The sequence below is a fragment of the Myxocyprinus asiaticus genome, chromosome 17 (genome assembly GCF_019703515.2).
Source record: "Myxocyprinus asiaticus isolate MX2 ecotype Aquarium Trade chromosome 17, UBuf_Myxa_2, whole genome shotgun sequence".
NCBI lineage: Eukaryota > Metazoa > Chordata > Actinopteri > Cypriniformes > Catostomidae > Myxocyprinus > Myxocyprinus asiaticus.
In genome coordinates this window covers 45,212,501-45,233,918 of record NC_059360.1, presented here as the reverse complement: position 1 = coordinate 45,233,918, position 21,418 = coordinate 45,212,501, and the positions used below count along the sequence as shown (strand labels likewise).

The following is a 21,418-nucleotide window of genomic DNA, read 5'->3' as shown; positions in this document are numbered from 1 at the left end:
AGCACGTGTGATTGTATTATATTTAATTAAATTACATACTACTTCTGTTTAATGATCATACTTCCAAATCCAGAGGTTTATTATTTTATTTTCAAATTGTCATTGATTTCATCTCAAAACTGTCACATCTCATTTCATTTCGCTAATTACAGCATACTGTAATATGGTACCGAAATTAGTAACAAGATGATATCGTACCGTTTACATTTTTCTGGTACTGTGATACTTCGTTAGTACCGATAATCCGCGCAACCCTAATATGGACCTACAGAGATGTGATGTTCTTCAAAAAATCTTCGTTTGTGTTCTGCAAAAGAAAAAGTCGTACACATCTGGGATGGCATAAGGGTGAGTAAATGATGAGGGAATTTTCATTTTTGGGTGGACTATTCCTCACAATTAGAAGTCAAATCAGACATCAAAACCTTTTAATGTAGGATAAAAAAAGATGTATAACAGTTTAGTAATTTTGTAAGTTATCATAGAAAAAAAGCTTATACTGCTTGAACTGGAAAAACAAGCAGTTTACAAGCTATAACAATATTATCTGTTTACTATATTGGCCAATTCAGACCAATGCAGATAATAATAAAAAAATAAATAAAACTGACGATAATAATAAAAAAAGTAATAAAAAAAATTGTCACCAACATGTTTACATTTAGTATCTACAATCGTACAACCCTAATTTAAACATATGCCACACACAATAACGACAAAATAAATACATTTACATTTTATTACGCATATTACAGTGTTTTGCTTTCTCCCACATCCCATTTCTTCAGTAGCGTCGCTGGGAAACCGAACAGGCATGTTTATACAGCAGGCCTTCAACCTAAGTGACAAATGGACTAAATATGTCACCGAGGGCTGTTATAAATAAGTTGCAGTGGACCACTGCCTCATTATTTATTAATGACTGTAAGAAGCATCAGTCTGTTGACCAGTCAATTTCTCCTCAGCTTAAGCTCTGTATATCTGACTCTGGATTAGAGCCCAGGGTCAGCCAGCAGCTCTCCACATTCCATGAGGGTCGAAACCCAACTAAACAAACACATCACTGTACGGTTCTATTATTGAATATCTTCGTCACCACAAAACCAAAATATAACACTCTATCAGGATAGACAGAGGAGCTACTGAACTACGGATAAAGTGCCTTTCAGGCTACTCATCCAATGAACTGCATAGTATATGTAGACACCAATGTTATAATGGCTAACAGAAACTATAAAAACAATTAACCATTCCAGTGAAAAAAATCATTTAGTTACCTAAAATAAAAACATATGTTTGCAAAAGAACAGTTTTAATGCGCACAACAATACGAATCAAAATAAACTAAAATTACAGCGAAAGGGACTTTGGATCACAAATTTTACATTTTTTGTAACGGCAAACACACTGTTGCAGGCTGGTCAATTACTGTGATATTTCAGATTTACCCACCTCTATACATTGTGTGAAAAAAACAAACTGTTATTAGTCATTTCACGTGTTGGTCAGATGGCCCCTTCCTTTCTATTTTGGCAGTTCTTCGCCAGAAAGCACGTTAAAATTCTGATTCAGAGTAGATCTACAATTATTACCATGCTTAATAGATTTCAACCCAATTATGTGAGATAACCACGTTCATTGTGCACTATAAATTCCAATCACATATTGCAATCCAAATAAAGCGAATTTTTGTGAAAAATGTTAGTGTGTTATGTGAGTGTTGCCAACGAAAATGCATAGAAATTTATGAATGTGACATCAGTAATTGTGAAATTAATGTTTGCGACCTTACACGTCAGTTTAAGCATCATGGTGCATGTAAACTGACTTTTCGGTGCCACTGCCAGCATCCATCTTTAGCGATGTGGGTGGTCTGATTTAAAGGAATATGCCGGGTTTAATACAAGTTAGGCTCAATCAACAGCAACTGTGGCATTATGTTGATTACATTGAAAAAAATATTTTGACAAAGAAATTATCTCGAATTATATATAAAAATTAAAATAATCTGGGTTAGTGTGAGGCACTTACAATGGAAATGAATGGGGCGAATCTGTAAAATACTCTGGGGGGAATTCATTAAGAATGAATTGTGCCCGGTAAAAGCAGCAGTTATTTGCACACGCTGTCTGCACTGGTTTAGCGACAATTCACTAAAGGAATGATGCAGATCAAGCATGCCCACACAGTCGCTGCTGAATGCAATTTGCATGCAATTCCAATCTTATGGCCCGATTCTGAGCGCTACATAGCGAAGAATGCAGCAGACCACCGTTATCTGACACACACTGGCAGGACTAAACCGCATCACTCACTACTGTGATCCAGACACCTAAATAATCTCTATTATACATGCCAAAAGTGCACTTGACCACACTGTGCATCTAGACATATGGCAGGTAATAATGCTCTTCTCCAACATTTGATAATTATTTGATGAATTACTTCTAATATGGTTGATAGAAAATGTACACAAAAATCTCTTTTTAATAAAATGTATTTTACTGCCTGCTTTCATCTGGCGGTAATAGCACGATGTAAATTGCACCATCCGATGCTAAATTCTGCTGAAAATGGGGCATTTATCTGCAATATGCAAAAACATAGAACATCCAGTGAGCGGCAGTTCTGCGGATGGAAGCGCCTTGTTGATGAGAGAGGTCAACAGAGAATGGCCAGACTGGTTCGAACTGACAAAGTCTATGGTAACTCAGATAACCACTCTGTACAATTGTGGTGAGAAGAATATAATCTCAGAATGCTATTCTGAGATGCGGGTTGGCGCTGTTTTGGTGGCACAAGGGGGACCTACACAATATTAGGCAGGTGGTTTTAATGTTGTGGTTGATCGGTGTATATATATATATATATAAGTGAATATTTCTTATTTTATTTACTTGTTTATAGACAAAACAAGTGAAAAAAGTGCTGAAGAAGTAACCCAAAGTATTTAGAATATGTTGCTGACCTTGAGTAATCTAACAGAATACTTGTTAAAAGTAAAAGAGGGACAAGTTGAAATGACTTTTTGTGGTAATCAACATTATGCCACAAAAGGTCACCCCGAATTCGCCTTGCATGTAGACACCTTTACCGCCGTTCTTACTGGCTTATCCAATGTGTGCAAGTCTTCGTTTCGGATGTCAAAAGCAAAAAAAAATGTATTTCAAAAGGTCATGTAAATGCAGTTTTATTGTGTTAATGTATTTATTTTAATATGCCAATTTTTGGTAGTTATAAGTGTATCTGTGTGCAGATGAGGACCAACAACACTTTAAATTAAATTCAAACCAGCATTCCAGAATGGGTTCTAGACTAGGGATATTTTACCTTTAGTCAGTTTGGGGCGAAAATAGAAATTGCTGTCCTACAGTGCAGAACTTTGCTGGTCTGTCAGGTTTCCATCTGTTTGAACTGGCCTAGAAAATGCAAGGTGTCAGTACACCCTCTGTACTCGTCCCTTAACTTTTTCTTACTCTTCTACATAAAAAAAGTCCTTGCTGCTCTCTTGGAGATGTAAAATCTTCTCAAATGATGTTCAATTATGTAAATCTAAAATATGCAAATGCAACGCAGTTAGAAATAACATACATTTGCAAATGAACAAAGCTCTGCAACATTTCAAATGGAAAATACACAAAAAGTTTTACTTCTAAAGAACCACATTGGCAACCACAATGGATGACTCACTTCAAACAACATGGGTTTCCGCTGAGAGCAAACAGTCATGCAGTCTGATAAGGGTGCTGTCATACTATATGCCCTAACGCAGCCCTCAAGTGCAAAATATTTCAATGCAGCAGAAGCAGACAGGCTTGTCAACGTTCCCAGCATCTACTGACATTCGCTCCTGGGAACTGAACAGTGTCAACAAGGCAGTGAAGCCACTCTCAAAAGAGGAAAGAGTGAAGAGAAGATAGCAAGTTAGAGAGAAGAGATATGAATGAAACAAGGATTACTAAGCAGATGACAGAGAAGGTGAGAACTAATCAGAGAGCTATCCAGAGGTTAGAAAGAAATGATAAAAGCGGAGACACATGCCGTTTTTGTAGTGCAAAATGTTGTATATTAAACAAAACTGTGAAGAGAGCATAATTAAAATTCTGTCTATCTGACTTTAAGAATTTAATAATAATTAAATATGTTCTAAGTGGGTAGTTTACAAGACATTGCTGATGGGTGGTTTCAAGACTGCTAGGAAGTTGCTAAGTAGTTCTGGGTGGTTGCTAGGCAGCTAAAAAGGGTGTTCTGAGTGATTGCTAGGTGGTTTCTGTTCTGGGTGGTTGTTCAGTTACTTTTTACTTTTCAGCATGGTTACAAGTGTGTTCCTAGGAGGGTTGCTAGGGCATTACTATGCGGATACAAAAGTGTTCCAAGTGGTTGCTAGGCAGTGAAGAAGCATTTAATAACAATTACGTTTTAATAAACATCCCCAAATAATATTAAGGTGTTCTGAGTGGTTGCTAGGTGGTTGCCAAGGTGATCTGAGTGGTTCTGGGGGGTTGCTGTTACTATGCATATGCCAAAGTGAGTGGATGCTAGGCAGTTCCTAAGCATTTAATAACAAATAAATATGCTAATAAACATCTCCAAATAATTATAATGTGTTCTGAGTGATTGCTGAAATGTTCTTGGTGGTTGCTAGGCAGTTACTTTATAGTTTTCAGCATAGTTACCAGGGTGTTACTATGAGGGTTGCTAGGGTGTTACTATGCAGATGCTAAAGTGTTCTAAGTGGTTGCTAGGCAGCGACTATGCATTTAATAATAATTAAATATGCCAATAAACATCCCCAAATAATATTAAGGTGTTCTGAGTGGTTGCTAGATGTTCTCCAAGGTGATCTGAGTGGTTCTGGGGGGTTGCAAGGACACTGCTTACATGTTCAATTTGCAAGCTAAAATGTTCAGGGTGGTTGCTAGGTTTTTAGCATGGTTACTAGTGTTTCTAGGAGGGTTGCTAGGGTGTTACTATGCAGATGGCAGTGTGTTTCTGAGTGGTCGCTAGGCAGTTGCTAAGGATTTATTAATTAAATATGCTAATAAACATAATTTTAATAGTAAATCCTTAGTCTCCAATCTATAGCACAATCTAGCAACCTTCCTGCACACACCTCTGCAAACAAACAGACATACTGTACACATACCACACTAATGACAAGCTCTTTGTGTAATGAAGAAAATAAATAAAATTCTAATGCTTTCTGACTCCACAGCTTGTACACTCCCTTCCAGTCGAAGCAGGACTTGAGCCATTAGTAGGTTTCAGAGTGATATAGTCGAGATAGGATCTGTCCAAACAAGATTAAGAACAGTAATCAAACAGGCCCTGGGTGCCATGAACTCTGGAGGAGTCTCAAATGGCTGTTATTTAAAGCACTTGGAGATGAATGCTGCCAACAGCAGCCTACAAGATAAGCAGAGAGGAGAAGGTTATAGATCACAGGGCAATCAACATTGAAACAGCACTGATGACACTAAAAATAGCACTAATGAATTCAATCTATACCATGCCAAAGCCTAAAAAAATTATTTGAGTAGGAAATGTAAGGCGGCGTTGGTTAAATAAGCTTACAAAGATAAGAATTTTGAAGATGATATCAAGACTTCAGCACACATTTCCTGCTCTTAAAGTCTGGATGCAACTTCCTTGATGTTTGTCAATGCTTCTTATTTTGCTTAAACCATACAATTGTTTTAAAGGGGTCATGAAATGGAGTATCACATTTTTCTTGATATTCAGATATATAAGTAGTAACTGTACTTTAAAAACATACTGTAAGTTTCAGAACTCAAAACTTCCTCCCCAGTCTAAAAGGAGCATTTATAGTTGCCACCCTGCTGAAACGTCTCGTTTTGAAGTCTGTGTTTGTGACGTCACGAGACATTGCTCATTTGTATTTACACATCCCACAACATGCGTCATCGCACCCTTGGCCCTGCCCACTGGCACGCAGTTCGAGAGAACAGGCCTTGTGTGGCTAACTATTCCTCCCATTTGGACTATTTTAAATTAGTTTGTATATAAACATGACCTACACAGACTCACTGACCGCTGGATTGCTTGTGAGCAGTCATAATACGATTTACGCTTTGCAAAGGAACTGTTATTGAAGGATGAGTCAGTTAAAAAACACTTGGACCCGATCAAAAATTTAAGTAAACCGCTTCATTCATGAATATTTCAAATGTCATGACTGTTTGATAGTTTAAGGTGCTATCAAACATGATAGCTTGAGATGAACAGTTTAATATATTCAGATGCCATGTGTTGGATGTGCGTTATGTGTAAACCCTGCAATTTTGTTTTATAATGTTGAGGAGCTTGTTCATTCTTTTCCGATCGAGTTTGATGAATTTGAGGGGCTGCATGATGTTAGCCAATCGGAACAGTGTGGGTTATGTTGAAGTTTTAAGGAGGCGCTTAGGCCAAAACTGAGCATTTCATACAGAAGGCCAAAATCAAGGTGGAAAATTATTATATATTGCTAAATTATGACTGTTTTGGTGCAAAAAAAAAACTGTTATAACATTTTCAGTGGACCTCAGGGAAGATAATACAACTATAAAAAAATAGCACTTCGTGACCCCTTTAAAATGAATAGGGATGTAATGTTTTCAAGGTTTCACAATATACCTCGGTTTTAAAACGGACGTTTATCATACCGTTGAAATCTTCTCACTGACGGTATTGCATGAATATAAAGACAGATTTTTTCAGAACTTTTCTAAAATCCCTATCGGTTTAATTAAGACAGAATCGGTGACATTTACAGCATCCTATAAACATATAAACTAATAATATCATCAATGCACCTCAATACCGTGATACCATAATACCGTGGTAATTTTTGTGATGGTTATCATACTGTTACACCCCTAAAAGTTCATCTAAATAATGTGTGTATTAGTAGCAGTAACTAGATTTTTACTTTTTCTGAAAAATAAAGCAAAAGTCACCTCCATGATGCTTGGGCAGGCATGGGCAAACTACAGCCTGCGGGCCTCCACGTGGTTTAATCAAGCCCACGGCCCATTTACCCCGAAATTGTTTTTTCATTGGATATTTAGATCCCAATGCAAGATAACGTAAATTGCCCCCATGAGCTTTTTAACATGCTCAGGGTTGCCAGATAACAAGAGATGCTAATCCCCAATCAGAGCTTTACAGTTACACAAATAGGAGATATTCTGCCCAATGTTAATTTGCCCAATCTGGCAACCATGGAACCCCTTGAATAAGCTTAGCGATCTCTAGTGCGATATTCTGCTCAAAAAAGTGTGATACAGCCACCACGTGTCCATTTTTGAGGTTGCTTGTGCTGTTTGGTGCTACTAAGTCTGTGGGCAAAACATCTCAGTGATGAATTTTAATAAAATCCAAACACAGATCTCGGCATCATTGGCATGCATAGGGGTAATCATTTTACATGTCATCACATGTTTTAGTCAGTTGTTTGCTCAATGGGAAGTCAAACTATTGGCGAGACTCGCATCATGACCCACTTAGCGTGTAAACGGGTAATGTTTTGAGAATAAAATAAGTATACAGGTCCACTTTGTGTAACACTTTAAAAGACGCTTTCAGAATGTTTCTATTACTCTTTTAATATTTAATGATATCGACCACTGATGTAGAGAGTGTGTTAATTTGAATGATAAATTACCAGGGAAGTAGAGATGGTAAAATAAAAATTTACACTCATTGAGCACTTTACTAGGAACACTATGGTCCTAATAAAGTGCCCGATGTGGTCTTCTGCTGATGTAGCCCATTTGCCTCAAGGTTCGACGTGTTGTGCATTCTGAGATGCTATTCTGCTAACCATAATTGTACAGAGCGGTTATCTGAGTTACTGTAGCCTTTCTGTCAGCTCAAACCAGTCTGGCCATTCTCTGTTAGCCTCTTTCATCAACAAGAAGTTTCCGTCCACAGAACTGCCGCTCACTGGATGTTTTTTTGTTTTTGGCACCATTCTGAGTAAATTCTAGACACTGTTGTGTGTGAAAATCCCAGGAGACCAGCAGTTACAGAAATACTCAAACCAGCCTGTCCATCACCAACAATCATGCCACAGTCTAAATTACTGAGATCACATTTTGTCCCCATTCTGATGGTTGATGTGAACATTAACTGAAGCTCCTGACATTTATCAAATGCCTGATACAAAAGTATCTACCTTTGTAGAGCAATACTTCAGGCAACTGCAGAAAAGTCCCATCAGTCACATATACCCCAACACCTTAGAGCAAATGTTGGTGTCCTTGCTGATGTTATACATGTTCATTTGGAAATGAGGGCTGACACAGTTTAATACTTAGCATGCTCTTCTCAAGGTTTATCTAAGTATTAAAAAAGGAAAGAAAAAACACCGTGTGTGTCCTCATGTCACTATCAAAAGTGACCCAGCAACAACATTTTTGAAATTTTTGGTATCATATCTATAAAATTCCGCTTAAAATTACTCACACACATTACTCCCGTAGACTGTCATAAAAAAAAAAAGAAAAAAAAAAAGTAAACGCTTGTAGAGAAATGGCGGACAGTTGCTAACATAGGATTGGTCAGAAACGCTTTTATGACGGAGCTTAGGGAAGGGTCAATTGTATAATTCATTTAGTGCACTTCAAAAAAAAAAAGCACAGGATTAGTATACTGCATCTTGTGAACTCTTTGGGTCTTCCAAACTAAATCTAGAACCTGTGTTTTAGCTCAAGAATCTTTGTCACGCTATTTGACCCTGTGAGAGCATCAGCTGACTGGTTAAAATCATCTTTAGCGAGACGGCAAGAAAAGTCTCAAAACTACGAGGGCAACTTCCTCATTTGGTAGACCACAGTGGTTTGCGGGTGCCTCTTTCAACAAATTCAAAAAGAGACTTTTCTCAGTACACAGTCAATGAAAAATGCCCTTCTGGACACAGTCCTTTTTGCACACTATGGTTTAAAAACAAAAGATTCTGATTTCTTTTGTGGTCTAAACAAGTACATACCAAATTTATACATACAAGAAAGTTATACAGTAAGCTTGAACATTTTGAAGAAAACACGCACATTTTTCTTAACACTTATGTTGGTAGTGATTGATTAAACTTTAACAACATATTTGCTTTATTGGGCATGAAATGTGCTACATTACAACAAATAAATTGTAATGCACACATTATTCATGCATTGAAACTCAAGTGTTTGCTTCTTAGTGTTGTAATTCTGAAAAACACTACCAAACAGCATGAGACTAAATATATAGAGTACTTAAATTTTATGGTGCAGCCAAACATCTTAACTCTTTAAGATTCAGCTTATATTAATTAAAAAGTCATTACAATTACTCCAAATATATGTGGAGTCCATCAAAATACAGAGTCAACTGTACACTAAGTGCGTTTACACCAATACGCTGATAACTACCAAAAATCAGCTTATTCAAAACATATGAAAACGCAAGAAAACCTTGTTTACATGACTTTGAAATCATCAAATTATTCTCTTATTTGACGTGAAAGCATAAGCAGGTAAACGGTAGTAAACGCACTAAATGACAGAATACTTGTCACTTTCTCGTATCGGTAACTAAAAACTATTGAAACTTAGTACAGCACATCATAAAAAAAACATACAAAGTGCACTTTTACAGAAAATAAAAGCAAAGCTTCTTCTATTTGAAAGCACACACATAGAGACACAAGTGACCAATCATATAAAATTAGATATTTACTGTAGGCAAACACCTCATTGAGTTTTTGTTAGCTGAGCTGTGGCGATGTTTGCCAATGCTGGGGGCAATGAGGCAAATCGATACATCCTGTCTTCTGATAAATAGCCCAATCGACTGAATGACAGTAAGCCCATCAGCTCTCCCACGCACATTAACACATTCAGGCAACAGCTGAGCGCGAGGAGTGAGCCACTCAACTCCACTCTGCACAACTGACCTGGTGGGTGGCTTGTGAGTTTTCAAAATGACAAATGCCATTGAAACAGTGAGGTAATTTATGATACACTCCACAGCATTACAAAAGCATAATGCCAGTGTACCCCCACTGTTAAGATTAAAATCAGACAAGACCAGGTCAAGCAACCAAACAACCTGTAAAGTTTGGGTGGGCGGTATGATCAAAATATTTCATCACGACATGAGTAATTTTACATCAGGGATAGATTAGCTTCAATATGTTTAATGCAAGAAGTAAAATTTAAAATGTTTTCAATAAGTGGAAACAAGGAAGATAGAATTATTTTTAATGATTTTCTTTTATATGCATTCAACGAACAAATAATTAAATCAGAGTTTTGAACTGATTAATTGAATCAGACAGTTTGAATTGATTCAAGGAAATGATCCTTGCCACATCTAAGCACCATTTTTTGCCAATGAAATTCTAAATCAGAGACACTATTGAAACTCTCTAAATTAACATAAAATTACGGTTTGTTCATGTCATGTCTAAATTATCGGATTATCACAAAATGATGGTTCTTTCACATCATTTCGGAATTACCGTTAAGATTTTGGCTTGTAAAAAGCATTCGCATCTTGTAGAAATTATCGCGAAATTATGGTTCGTTCACATTATATTGGAATTATCACTGAGATTCTGACTTTTAAAAAGCATTCCCTTCTTACAGAAATTATCACGAAATTGTGGTTCGTTCACGTCATGTCGGAATTACCGTTGAGATTTTGACTTGTAAAAAGCATTCGCATCTTGTAGAAATTATCATGAAATTATGGTTCTTTCACATCGTATCTGAATTATCAGATTTACAAAACTTGTAAAAAGCGTACACATCTTTATGGAAGTTATCGCTAAAATATGGTTTGTTCGCATCATAACAGAATTACCGTTAAGATTTTGACTTGTAAAAAGCATTAGCATCTTGTAAAAATTATCACGAAATTATGGTTCATTCACATTGTATCTGAATTACTGTAATTATGAGATTTTGACTTGTAAAAAGTGTTTGCACCTTCATAGAACTCATCATTTCAAGTTGTAAACTCTGAATTCTATGAAAGCTCTAACTTGACACGTTGTGACGTCATGTGAAAAGAACCAATATGGCAGCGGCCTCAAATATTGTTTGAAATGCCATTTTATTTTGCCATTGTTATCTGAAGCACTTTCATATTTCAAGAACATATAGAGGCCAAGAATCATTCCAACTCTAAATGGAATTTTGCCACTGAAATTCTAAATCAGAGATGCTATTCGCTGAATATTCAATATATCGCCCAGCCCTAATGTGAACGTCAGAACAGTTTGAAAATAAGCTGGAGCCGCTTAGCTAAGATTATGTCACTCTAACAGATATGCCCAGCATGACCAGTGATGTTTCCAGCACGTGAGAGGTGGCATTCTGGCAGACAGTCAGCAGCACCAATGATGAAACGAGCTGCGCAACATATGGCGGCAGAGCTGCTCATGCCACAGTAGAGATATCATTAATGAGCGCAGCCCCTTCAGGGATAAAAACCCCACTTCTAAGAAATGAGGATGCTCATATACATGACTGTGTGTGAAACCGGTTCCTTTGATTCTTAATGCCTGGACCCAACCGATGACTGAGCATATAGTTTATTAAAGCACCAGTTCCAAAAAACGTTTTTATGTTTTGCTTATTAAGGTTAGGCCATGATGGCATACTTTGCTATACCGTTTGAACTGTGGTAGATTTATTTGCATGGCAATTAGTGGGCAGGATTGCTATACGTTATTTACATGTGAAAGCAATGAAGAAACATGGAGAAATGCAAAAATAGAGAGCAGGAAGTGTCCCAAACAAGTCAACATGAGGAAGAACTTGTTATTTAGGAGGGTAACCCAAATGGAGATTAGTTGTTTATGGTCGCAGAGGAATGTTACAACTTGCCGCACTGACAGAATTCAACTGATGTGCAATCACAAGTATGCATGTCCCGGCTATTTTACAGTAGCTTTAAATGTGATGCATTCAATGAGAATTTAGTCGTAACTATCAGTTTTTTAAAATCAGTTTGAATTTTTTTGTCTTAAGTGTTAGGCTACATAATGTAAAGCTGTTTTTGAACTAAAGCGAGGCATATCATTCATTTGTTATGTGTCCATCAAGTTAGAGATAAAAAGAGAGAATAATTAAACGAGATGAAATACCTTTCATTTGTAAACTATCACTAGATTATCCAACAGTTGGCATGACAACATGGTCATTAAAATGAAAAACAATCTGTCATTAAATTTCCATGATATAGAATTACCCATGCTGTGAAATAAGGTTTTGTTCACGTCACCTATCGCATATTAGTCAAGCAATGGTGATGCTAATTTGTATAGGCCAATTTTCCCACACTCTTGGCTTGCGTGGCTTTCCTTTAGTTTATCAAGCTGCACTGAGCCAGTAGCTCCTATAAAGCTTCTCTGGGGTAAATATTAATATCTCCTGGGGGAACAGCAAGGCTCTTAGAAGCTGATTTGCCAGAGGATGTTGTTACTTGTATTTTGCAACTTGCAAAAGACTTACATAATCAAATGTTTGCATGGAGGTTAGTAAAAGAGAGCTTCACATGCTTCAAACAAGTCAATTACTATGTGCAACAAGACTTCCAATGAAGACAGGTGGGAGGACTGAATTTGTTTAAACATACACAAACAACACATCCATATTTGACACTTATTCTTCCAAGTAAGCTGGCAGGCTGTGTTACCATCCCTTCAAGATAAAAGGATACAGTCTCAAGGCTCCACTCTGTGTCCCAATAGCCAGTATTTTCTGTACGGGGTCAAAAGCCATAGAACAGGGTTGGTAAGGAAAGCCATGTCGCAAGGTCTGTGAAACAGAACATGATTTGCATTAAAACCACAGACATGACTGGCTCATCTAAAGTACATGCAACAAAAAGAAAAGTTAATTTAGCTAGTGGTAAGGAAATAATGCTAAATTAGAAATATATGCAGGACAGAAAACTTTACATGTATACCATTCAATGTAAAAGAATTCTTGCAAAGACTCGAGTATAGAAAACAAAATGTTTTATATACAGTATGTCAACATTCATGAAGTATATTGATGGATAAAAGCAAAAAAGAACAGTACATCAATTAATAATGTACAAGAAAACAAAGAAGTAATAAGGAAGCAGCAAAAACAAATCATTACTGCTGGCTTTAATAATGAGGTACACTGTAAAAAATGCCTGTAATTTTAACGGTAAAAGACTGTAAAAAAAAATGCTACAGTAAAAAATTTTTTAATTGTTTAATGGGTAGTTACCTTAAAATATACGGTAAAAAATTATAATATATTTAAAAAGACAATACATGTCATTTTATGGTAAAATGTTATAAAAATTACCTTTTTTAGATGTAAAAAGTAGGAGTTTATCATATAATTCATGGTAAAAAATTATATTATGTTTAACAAGAGAGTACATGTACTTTTTACGTTAAAGTATTAAAAAAATTAAAATTATGGTAAAAAACAATAATCGGGCGTTCCCAAAATTCCCTGCGTGACCCATCACATTTCATTATATTGTATGGGAATAATTATGTTTCTTCTTATTTTTAATATCAGTTATGTACTTTGGGGTGTTCTGTGTTATATCTGATGTAGTTATTTAAGGTTTATTGCATCATTTTAATTTCACATGTGTTACCTTAATGATGTTTTGTGTTTGTGTGAGTGACACTGAGCACGGTCTCTAATTGTTTATTGATCTTTTCTTTTCGAAAGGCCACTATTGATGAACTTCATGTCATCATGTGCCTTTCTGTAATTACTACGGTGAGTAACAATACATTTGAAACGATTCAAGGACTGCACGGGCAAGGAAGAAGCTGGGACCGGCTTAACAAACACATTTATTTACACACACACTTTTCACTGTTACAAACATTGTCGACTTTTACGTTCAATACATAAACACAAACACACACAGGTCCGTGTGTCTCTTCTCCTTAAATACTACCGCTGCCTCTAATTGGAATGCGAGACCGGTGTGGCACACAGGTGAAACTTATTCACCACTTATCTTCCCGGCCTCGCTCTACCCAGACGCCGTTCGGCCCTGCCCTGCTCGCCACAACATTATAAAATGAAACGCAGATTTTTACAGTTTCAGAAGGTTAAAGTATTAAATTTAAACAATTTAATAATATAAACTGTAATGCACCGTAAAATATAGAGGCATCAAAATGACATCCCGTAAAACCTGTAGCGTGGTTACCATATTTTTTACGGTGAATTTATGGCAACCACAGCTGCCAGTTTTTTACCGTAAATTTAACAGGATTTTTTTTTTTTACAGTGTAGGGGGACAAGAGGTTCCAATTAGGATTTAATTATATAGAAATCAAAGCAGATCTTAAGGATGGGATTCAGGCATTGTAGAGGCAGCTCTCTGTAAAGTCTTTTAAAAATTAATGTGGCGGTTCCATGGTTCAGTTATGGTAAAACCATGGTACTTTGGTATATAGCATGGTACCGAAATATTGCCATATTCATGTACCGTGATACTTACATGGAATTACAAGGTATTTCAAACTATGGTATTACCACGGTACATGTCCAAAAAACCATGTTATTGCCATCAAATCAATGGCAAGTGTCCAAAAAACATGGTAACCACATCCATGTGCTAAGGTAAATTTAGGTAAAGAAACTACTCCCTAGGTGGGTAAACACTGACATAACGAATCAGGAAGAAAAAAACCCAGTAACTCTGTGGTCACCTTTAAATTGACATATCTCAGGGATGAAACGGTTTAGCTAATAAGATTTCCACGGTCATTCGGCGAGAGAAAAGTAAACCGTCCAGTCACAGTAGGAAAGGAGCCGTTTACTCTTAAATCTGAATTAAACTGCTAGCAACACTTTAACAATACATTAAAGGCACAAATATTTATGACAGATGAGATTTTCACGCCTTTAGTTCTAACAGAAATGAGTCTGGTCACGCTAGCTCATACTAATTTTAATCGCTCACCACCTGGTTTTGTTTCGCTCTCTCAAAAAAGTAATTTCCACTTCAAATTAATTTGTCTTAAAATAACCCCAACCAATCAGTCAACTGTCAGCTTGGTATGCACAAAAAGAGAATGATTTATCTTTATGAACCAGCCCTGGGTTGATCACGACAGTGGCCACCAACTTTTTCAGCCGTCTGTGTTCCAGAAGTATTTTTCCCATTAATTTTTTTTTTCCATAAAATCTTTCATAAAAGAGTTCTAAGCCATGAACCAAACCAACCAGCTCAGAGGTGAATCACAATATTACAAACATTGTTGAGGCGCAAAACTAGTGGTCGACTGATATATCGCAGAGGCCGATAAATTGGCCGATATTCTGACTTTTTTTAATTATCGGCAAACGCTTATCGGTTTCTGTTTGGCCGATTTTTTTCTTGAGGGTGCCGAAAATCACCTGCTTGCATGTGAAGCGACTGAGATGTGTAAACGACCAATCACGGTTCGTTTTGTTGTTACGTGCCATCGTGCTACTACAATAATAGACATTTAAACGGTCCGTACATCAGAGCCATGGTAGACGCGTTTGCGCTCAAAGTTAAAGTGCTCGCCTGTTTCATTCTCCCTCTCTCTCCTCAACAGTTCCCTGTAACTTCTAACTTTCTTTTCTAATGATAAAAGGCAAATATCAATAAAACTTCAATTATATACCGTTTGGAAATATGCAGAAATATCTCGTTTACACAGATGTCATTCACGAACCTCACGAAAATCCAGTGTTTTCTTCCCGTCGAGTGCTCATCTAATATCTTCCTCTGAAGCATGTGTTCTATCACCCACAATTAAAACTTCAGGATCAGGATCAAAAAGTTCCTCTGATTCACAAATCATGATGGTCAGACCATGACAATCCAAGCAGGTGATCCAGGCCGTTTAAACTGTCAGGTGATTCCTGCTCGCGCTGGATCCGCACGAGCGCGTGAGTGCAACCAAAGTCTTTCTAGCAAGTCAGTCCACTGTCGGCTAGGGCTGGGCAATTAATCGAATTTTATTTTCAATTACGATTTTGACTTCCAACGATTATGAAAACAAGAAAATCGAGATAAAATGATTATTGTGCTGCATTCCGTTTCGCAATGAAACACCCCGGCGTTATGTCTTTAAAGCATCCTTTATTAAAGTTCAAACAATAAGGAAGTGGTTTATGAAAATAAACTCCGAAACTGACATTTGTCTGTACGGTCAGCGCCGCGTCTATGAGTTGCGTGAAGTGACCGGTGAAGAGACTGAATCTTCTCCCGGCTGATGAACACTCTGGCGTAGGGACGCTCGTGAATCATAATATATGAGTCACGTTCACTGTGCATTTCTTATCATGAAGAAAATCAGTGATACGCAGCTCTATTGAGAAGAGAAAGTTTGTTTTTTTGTGAGTTAAAGATGGACCAAAGTGAACAAAGGTGAGAGAGTGTAGTCTTAGCCCATTATACACTGCAACAAAATACGTTTTTGATTAGTCTTTTTTGGCTTGTTTTCCAATATAATATTTAAAACTCATTAAAAACAATGTACATTTACTTTAGGAGCTATACTGCAGAAGAAAACATTGTTATCAGAGAATGCTGAATACAGTATTTACTCAGGGCTCGACATTAACGCTTGTCCGGGACAAGTGGATTTTTGAAGGTGAAAGTGAAAGAGAATTTCACTCGCCCGACCGGACAAGCAGACCGATTAAAACATCAATAACGGAAAAATAACCATATATATTTGTGATAGCCTAGGCCTGTGTCACTTATTAGAAAGTTCATATTCTTATTCTGCTGTTGAATGTAATCCAGAGCACGTAATTTTATAATTCGCTAGTGATCTAGTAACAGCTGCGCCCTGTTTGATTGACAGGCGGTGTATTTGTGTGTGCTGAACATGCCTGTGTGTTCTGAAAATGCTTGCACTAATGCGCACCTGAACGGTCAAATACATTTCAAAATTGGTGCCAAAATGCCTATCTTGGTGATGTATTCATGTAAACACAGAGAGTGATGTCTAAAGTGAATAAACAGCGGAGAAAAAAGCAGATTTGTATTAAAATGTCAGACTTGTAAGTATAAATGTAAGCTAATAGACCTGCTGCCGTCTAGTGTGTCATCATAATAATCAAACAACCAGAACAAGAAATGAGAAAACACTCACTGTTCATGACTGAGTAACTTTAGTAGCTTTAAAAAAGTATGAATGTATTATAATCATACAGTGAAGACCAGTAGTAGTTTTATGTTGTATTTCATTCTGAATGTTTACTTGAATACTTGATACTGCTGTTGAAAACTTTTAAAGCTAATAAAAAAAGCACTGAAATTTCTTCATTTGTATTATATTTTTCTTCTGGAAAGTCATTCAAATGCAATAGTGGATTTTCCCTTTTGCTCTTGGAGCAACTGGTTAAGTGAAAATAATATTTGCTGTGGTATCCCATTCACCTCTGTCAAAGTGAAAAAGGTCTCCCATTCATTTTAATAGAAGTGGCCCATCTCTGCTAAATAATCTCTGATAAAACATGCTAAAACTGTTAGAAATGTTATTGTTCTCTAAAGCTTACTGTTCACATACTATTTTTAAAATGTACTAGGCAGTGTTTCAGTAGTATGCCCTAACAGGGAACGTTCTTAGCTAACGTTGTCTAAACGTTGTAAACAAACGTTCTTGCAGCAACGTAAATAGAACGTTCTTTTAAGGTTTTCTGTGGTTGATAAACGTTCTCAAAAGGTTAGCATTAATACATCATTAGTGGAACATTATTTAAGCTTTACATTGTTAAAAAGAAAAAAAAAATCCACAATTTTCAATCGTTTCCAGAACGTTTCTATAACCAAGAAAAACGCGTTCTTATAAACATTTAAACAATCAGACATTTTGAACATTCATAGAACTTTTAAATAACGTTTTCATAACCTAATGGGAACGCAAGGAAAACGTTCTAAGAACTTAAATCCGAACATAGCCTCAGTTCTGGGTTCAGAGTCAGCGGAGTTGTTTCGATTCAGTTCCACTCAGGTTTTGAGAACCGGTTCAACGACTCAAAAGAACGATACTTCTACGAATCGGACCGCCACTCACTTCAAACACCCCCCCCCCCCCCCCCATTCATTTTAATAAAAGTGGCCCATCTCTGCTAAATAATCTCTGATAAAACATGCTAAAACTGTTAGAAATGTTATCGTTCTCTAAAGCTTACTGTTCACATACTATTTTTAAAATGTACGAGGCAGTGTTTTAACAGTATGCCCTAACAGGGAACGTTACATTGTCAAAGCGTTATAAACAAACATTCTTGCAGCAACGTTAATAGAACGTTCTTTTAAGGTTTTCTGTGGTTGATAAACGTTCTCATAAGGTTAGCATTAATACATTGTTAATGGAACGTTATACAAGCTTTAAAAAATAAAAATAAAAATCCACAATTTTCAATCATTTCCAGAACGTTTCTATAACCAAGAAAAACGCGTTCTTATAAACATTTAAACTTTCAGACGTTTTGAACATTCATAGAACTTTTAAATAACGTTTTCATAACCTAACGGGAACGTTAGGAAAACGTTCTAAGAACGTAAAAAATCCGAACATAGCCTCAGTTCTGGGTTCAGAGTCAGCGGAGTTGTTTCGATTCCATTCCACTCAGGTTTTGAGAACCGGTTCAACGACTCAAAAGAACGATACTTCTACGAATCGGAACGCTACTCACTTCAACCCCCCCCCAATGAATGACAGTAAGAAATCCCACCTTGCAGAGCTGGAAGTGCTCTGACTGCAGGGTCTCCGGAATGATGTCGTTCTCCCTGTTCCCCGTTTGAGGGGACGCGGCGGAGGCGGAGGACCCCGCAGTCAAACCGTCCAACACCTTCCTGATATTAAACTTCTTCATATCGCCGCCAGCAAATGCGGAATCCAATGGCAAATCTGCATAAACAGAAGGTGGCCACACAAGCGCACTGTTGTTGTATTTATCCTGATATCTCACATGTCAGGCAATGTTGTCATCCCGTCTTCATGCCCAAGTGAATGTAATAATCCCACGGTCATTTTCTAAACACGGAGTGCAAGTCGAATGTCACTTCTTTTTCATTTTAATCGCGACAGGACAGCGTAATCCAGTTAGATTTCTCGCGGTGTACTCTTCTATTCCTCCCACAGCTAACCAACACGGAAACGCAGACCGCTGCAATCAACGCGACGCGTCTGCGCTATCAAGGCGACACCCGGATGTGCAGAAGAGAAACGCTGCGGCAACGCACTGACTCTGGATCAGCCTTGAGCAATGACAGGTATCGGTAATATAACCTTCAGGACGGTCAACACCAACCACAGATCATTATTGTGATGAGGAGGATAATCAGGATCATGATGATGTCAATACAATTACTGACATGTTTTCATTTGTTTTATTTTTAATAAAGGCATTAATAATAATAATAATAATAATAATAATAATAATAATAATACATTTATTTTTGTTGCTTTTCGTATTATTATTAGCTTTTGTTATTATTATAACCTGACATTTCTAAAAGATAAAAAGTACATGTCATAGGAATTCAGTTCAAACAAAACAGTTCAGCACTTCAAAGAGTGCATTAATTATACACTTGACTCCAAACCTAGATGCCAACATAATTATTGACATTTTTTCCTTAGTTGTATTTAATTTTAATACACTCATTAATAACAGCAATAATAGTACATATACACTCAAACAACATTTCAGTCTATTTTTAAGGTTTACGCCCATTCAGTTGTAGGCTATCACACATTCCCATCAAACTGAATTGAGTTAACAAAATTAATTTAAGAAAACGTAAATATATTTCAGCTTTATTATTTTTTTTAAATTAATTATTAATTATGATTTACTATTTATCACACTGCACATATATCACAAACAGTATCACAAAAGAAAATACAGTAAGAATAAAGAGGTAACCAATTACATACATAAAAAATAACTAAAATAAATACATAATCTATATAATTATTAGACCACTATTCATACAACTTGTCTTTCTTCCGAAATAAAAAAAATAAATAAAATAAGAATAAATAAAATACACTTTAAACTATAGCATAAGGGCAAACAGTTACATAATTAATATGCACTAAGGCTTACAACTATAATTATGTTTTTAAAAATGTAATTTGAATATATTACAGTGAAATGAAAAACCTTAATCTCAATTAATTTAAAAAAATAGCTCACTTATTTCATCCATTTTCTCTACCAATCTGAACTCTTGTCATTTTCTCTAACATGTAATAGTATTTCAGATACATTTTAAATGCTGGTAGACTTCACAGTTTTGAAAATATATACTTTTCCATACAAAATAATACTAAAATTCAATAAAAAATAAATAAATAAAAAAAAAATACATATAAAAAAAATGTGTATGATCACCCCAAATTATCTTATATGGGTTCATTTTTCATTAATTATTAATTAACTTAAATATATTTAAGTTTAATTTTATTTTAATAAAGATTGCTCAGTTTAATTTGATGGAAACTAGTTTTACAATTGAAATGCGTAAATCTTAAAAATATTTATTTGAGTGTAGTTTTGTTGCTGTTATTGTTATTATTATAATCTGACATTTCTGAAAAATACTCTTGTCCTGAGAACACAGTTTAAACCTTTTTGGTGAAAATGTATCTTTATTATACACAAAAAAATATTTTAAATCTTTACGCATTTCAATTTCATAACAAATTTCATAGTAATTTAACAATAATTTCTACAACATTTTAAGTTTTATTAATATCATTTTGTTAAATATTACAATTCAATTTGATGGAAATTTGTAATAAATTGAAATGCATAAATCTTAAAAATAGGGCTGAATATCTTTTTTGTGTAGTTTACTCAAAACCTAAGCTTAGATATTAAATATGACCTTTTATCAGTAGTGAATGTATACATTCATACATATAGAAAGGACATTTATAACAACTATTTAATGAACTCAAAGGATTTCTAGATAAAGCTGGTACCAGGTCTCTCTCTCTCTCAGATAAGAGTGATAACTGTACTGACTGCTGCTTGATTTACCAGATCATCCGGGACGCCTCAGTCTGGGTACAAAATATTCTCAATGAAGCCTCTGGCAGACACATTGTCCCTTCCCCCCGTAATGGCTGGTCTTTCCAGATGCTTAGTAACACAACTGTCCCCAGAGTCTCCACTCTTTGTGTCTCCAGGGTTTACTGATGTATATTTCAATCCATTAGACCATTTTGCATACAGAATAACAAAATGAAAAATGTAACTGTACACACATGACATTAATAATAATAAGGAACTGATTACAGTATACCTGTAACCTGTAAAAAAGAAAACTGTAGTATTACAGTTTGAGTGATTATATTGCAATAAATGTGGTTATTTCATGCGAATACAACAATAATAATAAATAACTTAAATAA

At 36.0% G+C, this 21,418-nt stretch overlaps 1 protein-coding gene across 3 annotated transcripts in view; it reads right to left on the bottom strand.

Moving 5' to 3' along the window:
• Window positions 1–19,184, bottom strand: part of LOC127454813 (syntaxin-binding protein 5-like) — a 75,572-nt gene extending 56,388 nt beyond the window's left edge. For 2 of the 3 annotated variants that reach the window (XM_051722251.1, XM_051722252.1), the window contains exons 1-2: window positions 18,726–19,184; window positions 12,709–12,806 (exon numbers count right to left, since the gene is read on the bottom strand). In XM_051722251.1, the coding sequence (XP_051578211.1) occupies window positions 12,709–12,806; window positions 18,726–18,866 (239 nt within the window). In that variant the 5' untranslated portion in view covers window positions 18,867–19,184. The remainder of the gene's footprint in view (window positions 1–12,708; window positions 12,807–18,725) is intronic. The other variant, XM_051722250.1, reaches the window with a different exon arrangement.
• Between the last annotated feature and the right edge of the window lie 2,234 nt (window positions 19,185–21,418).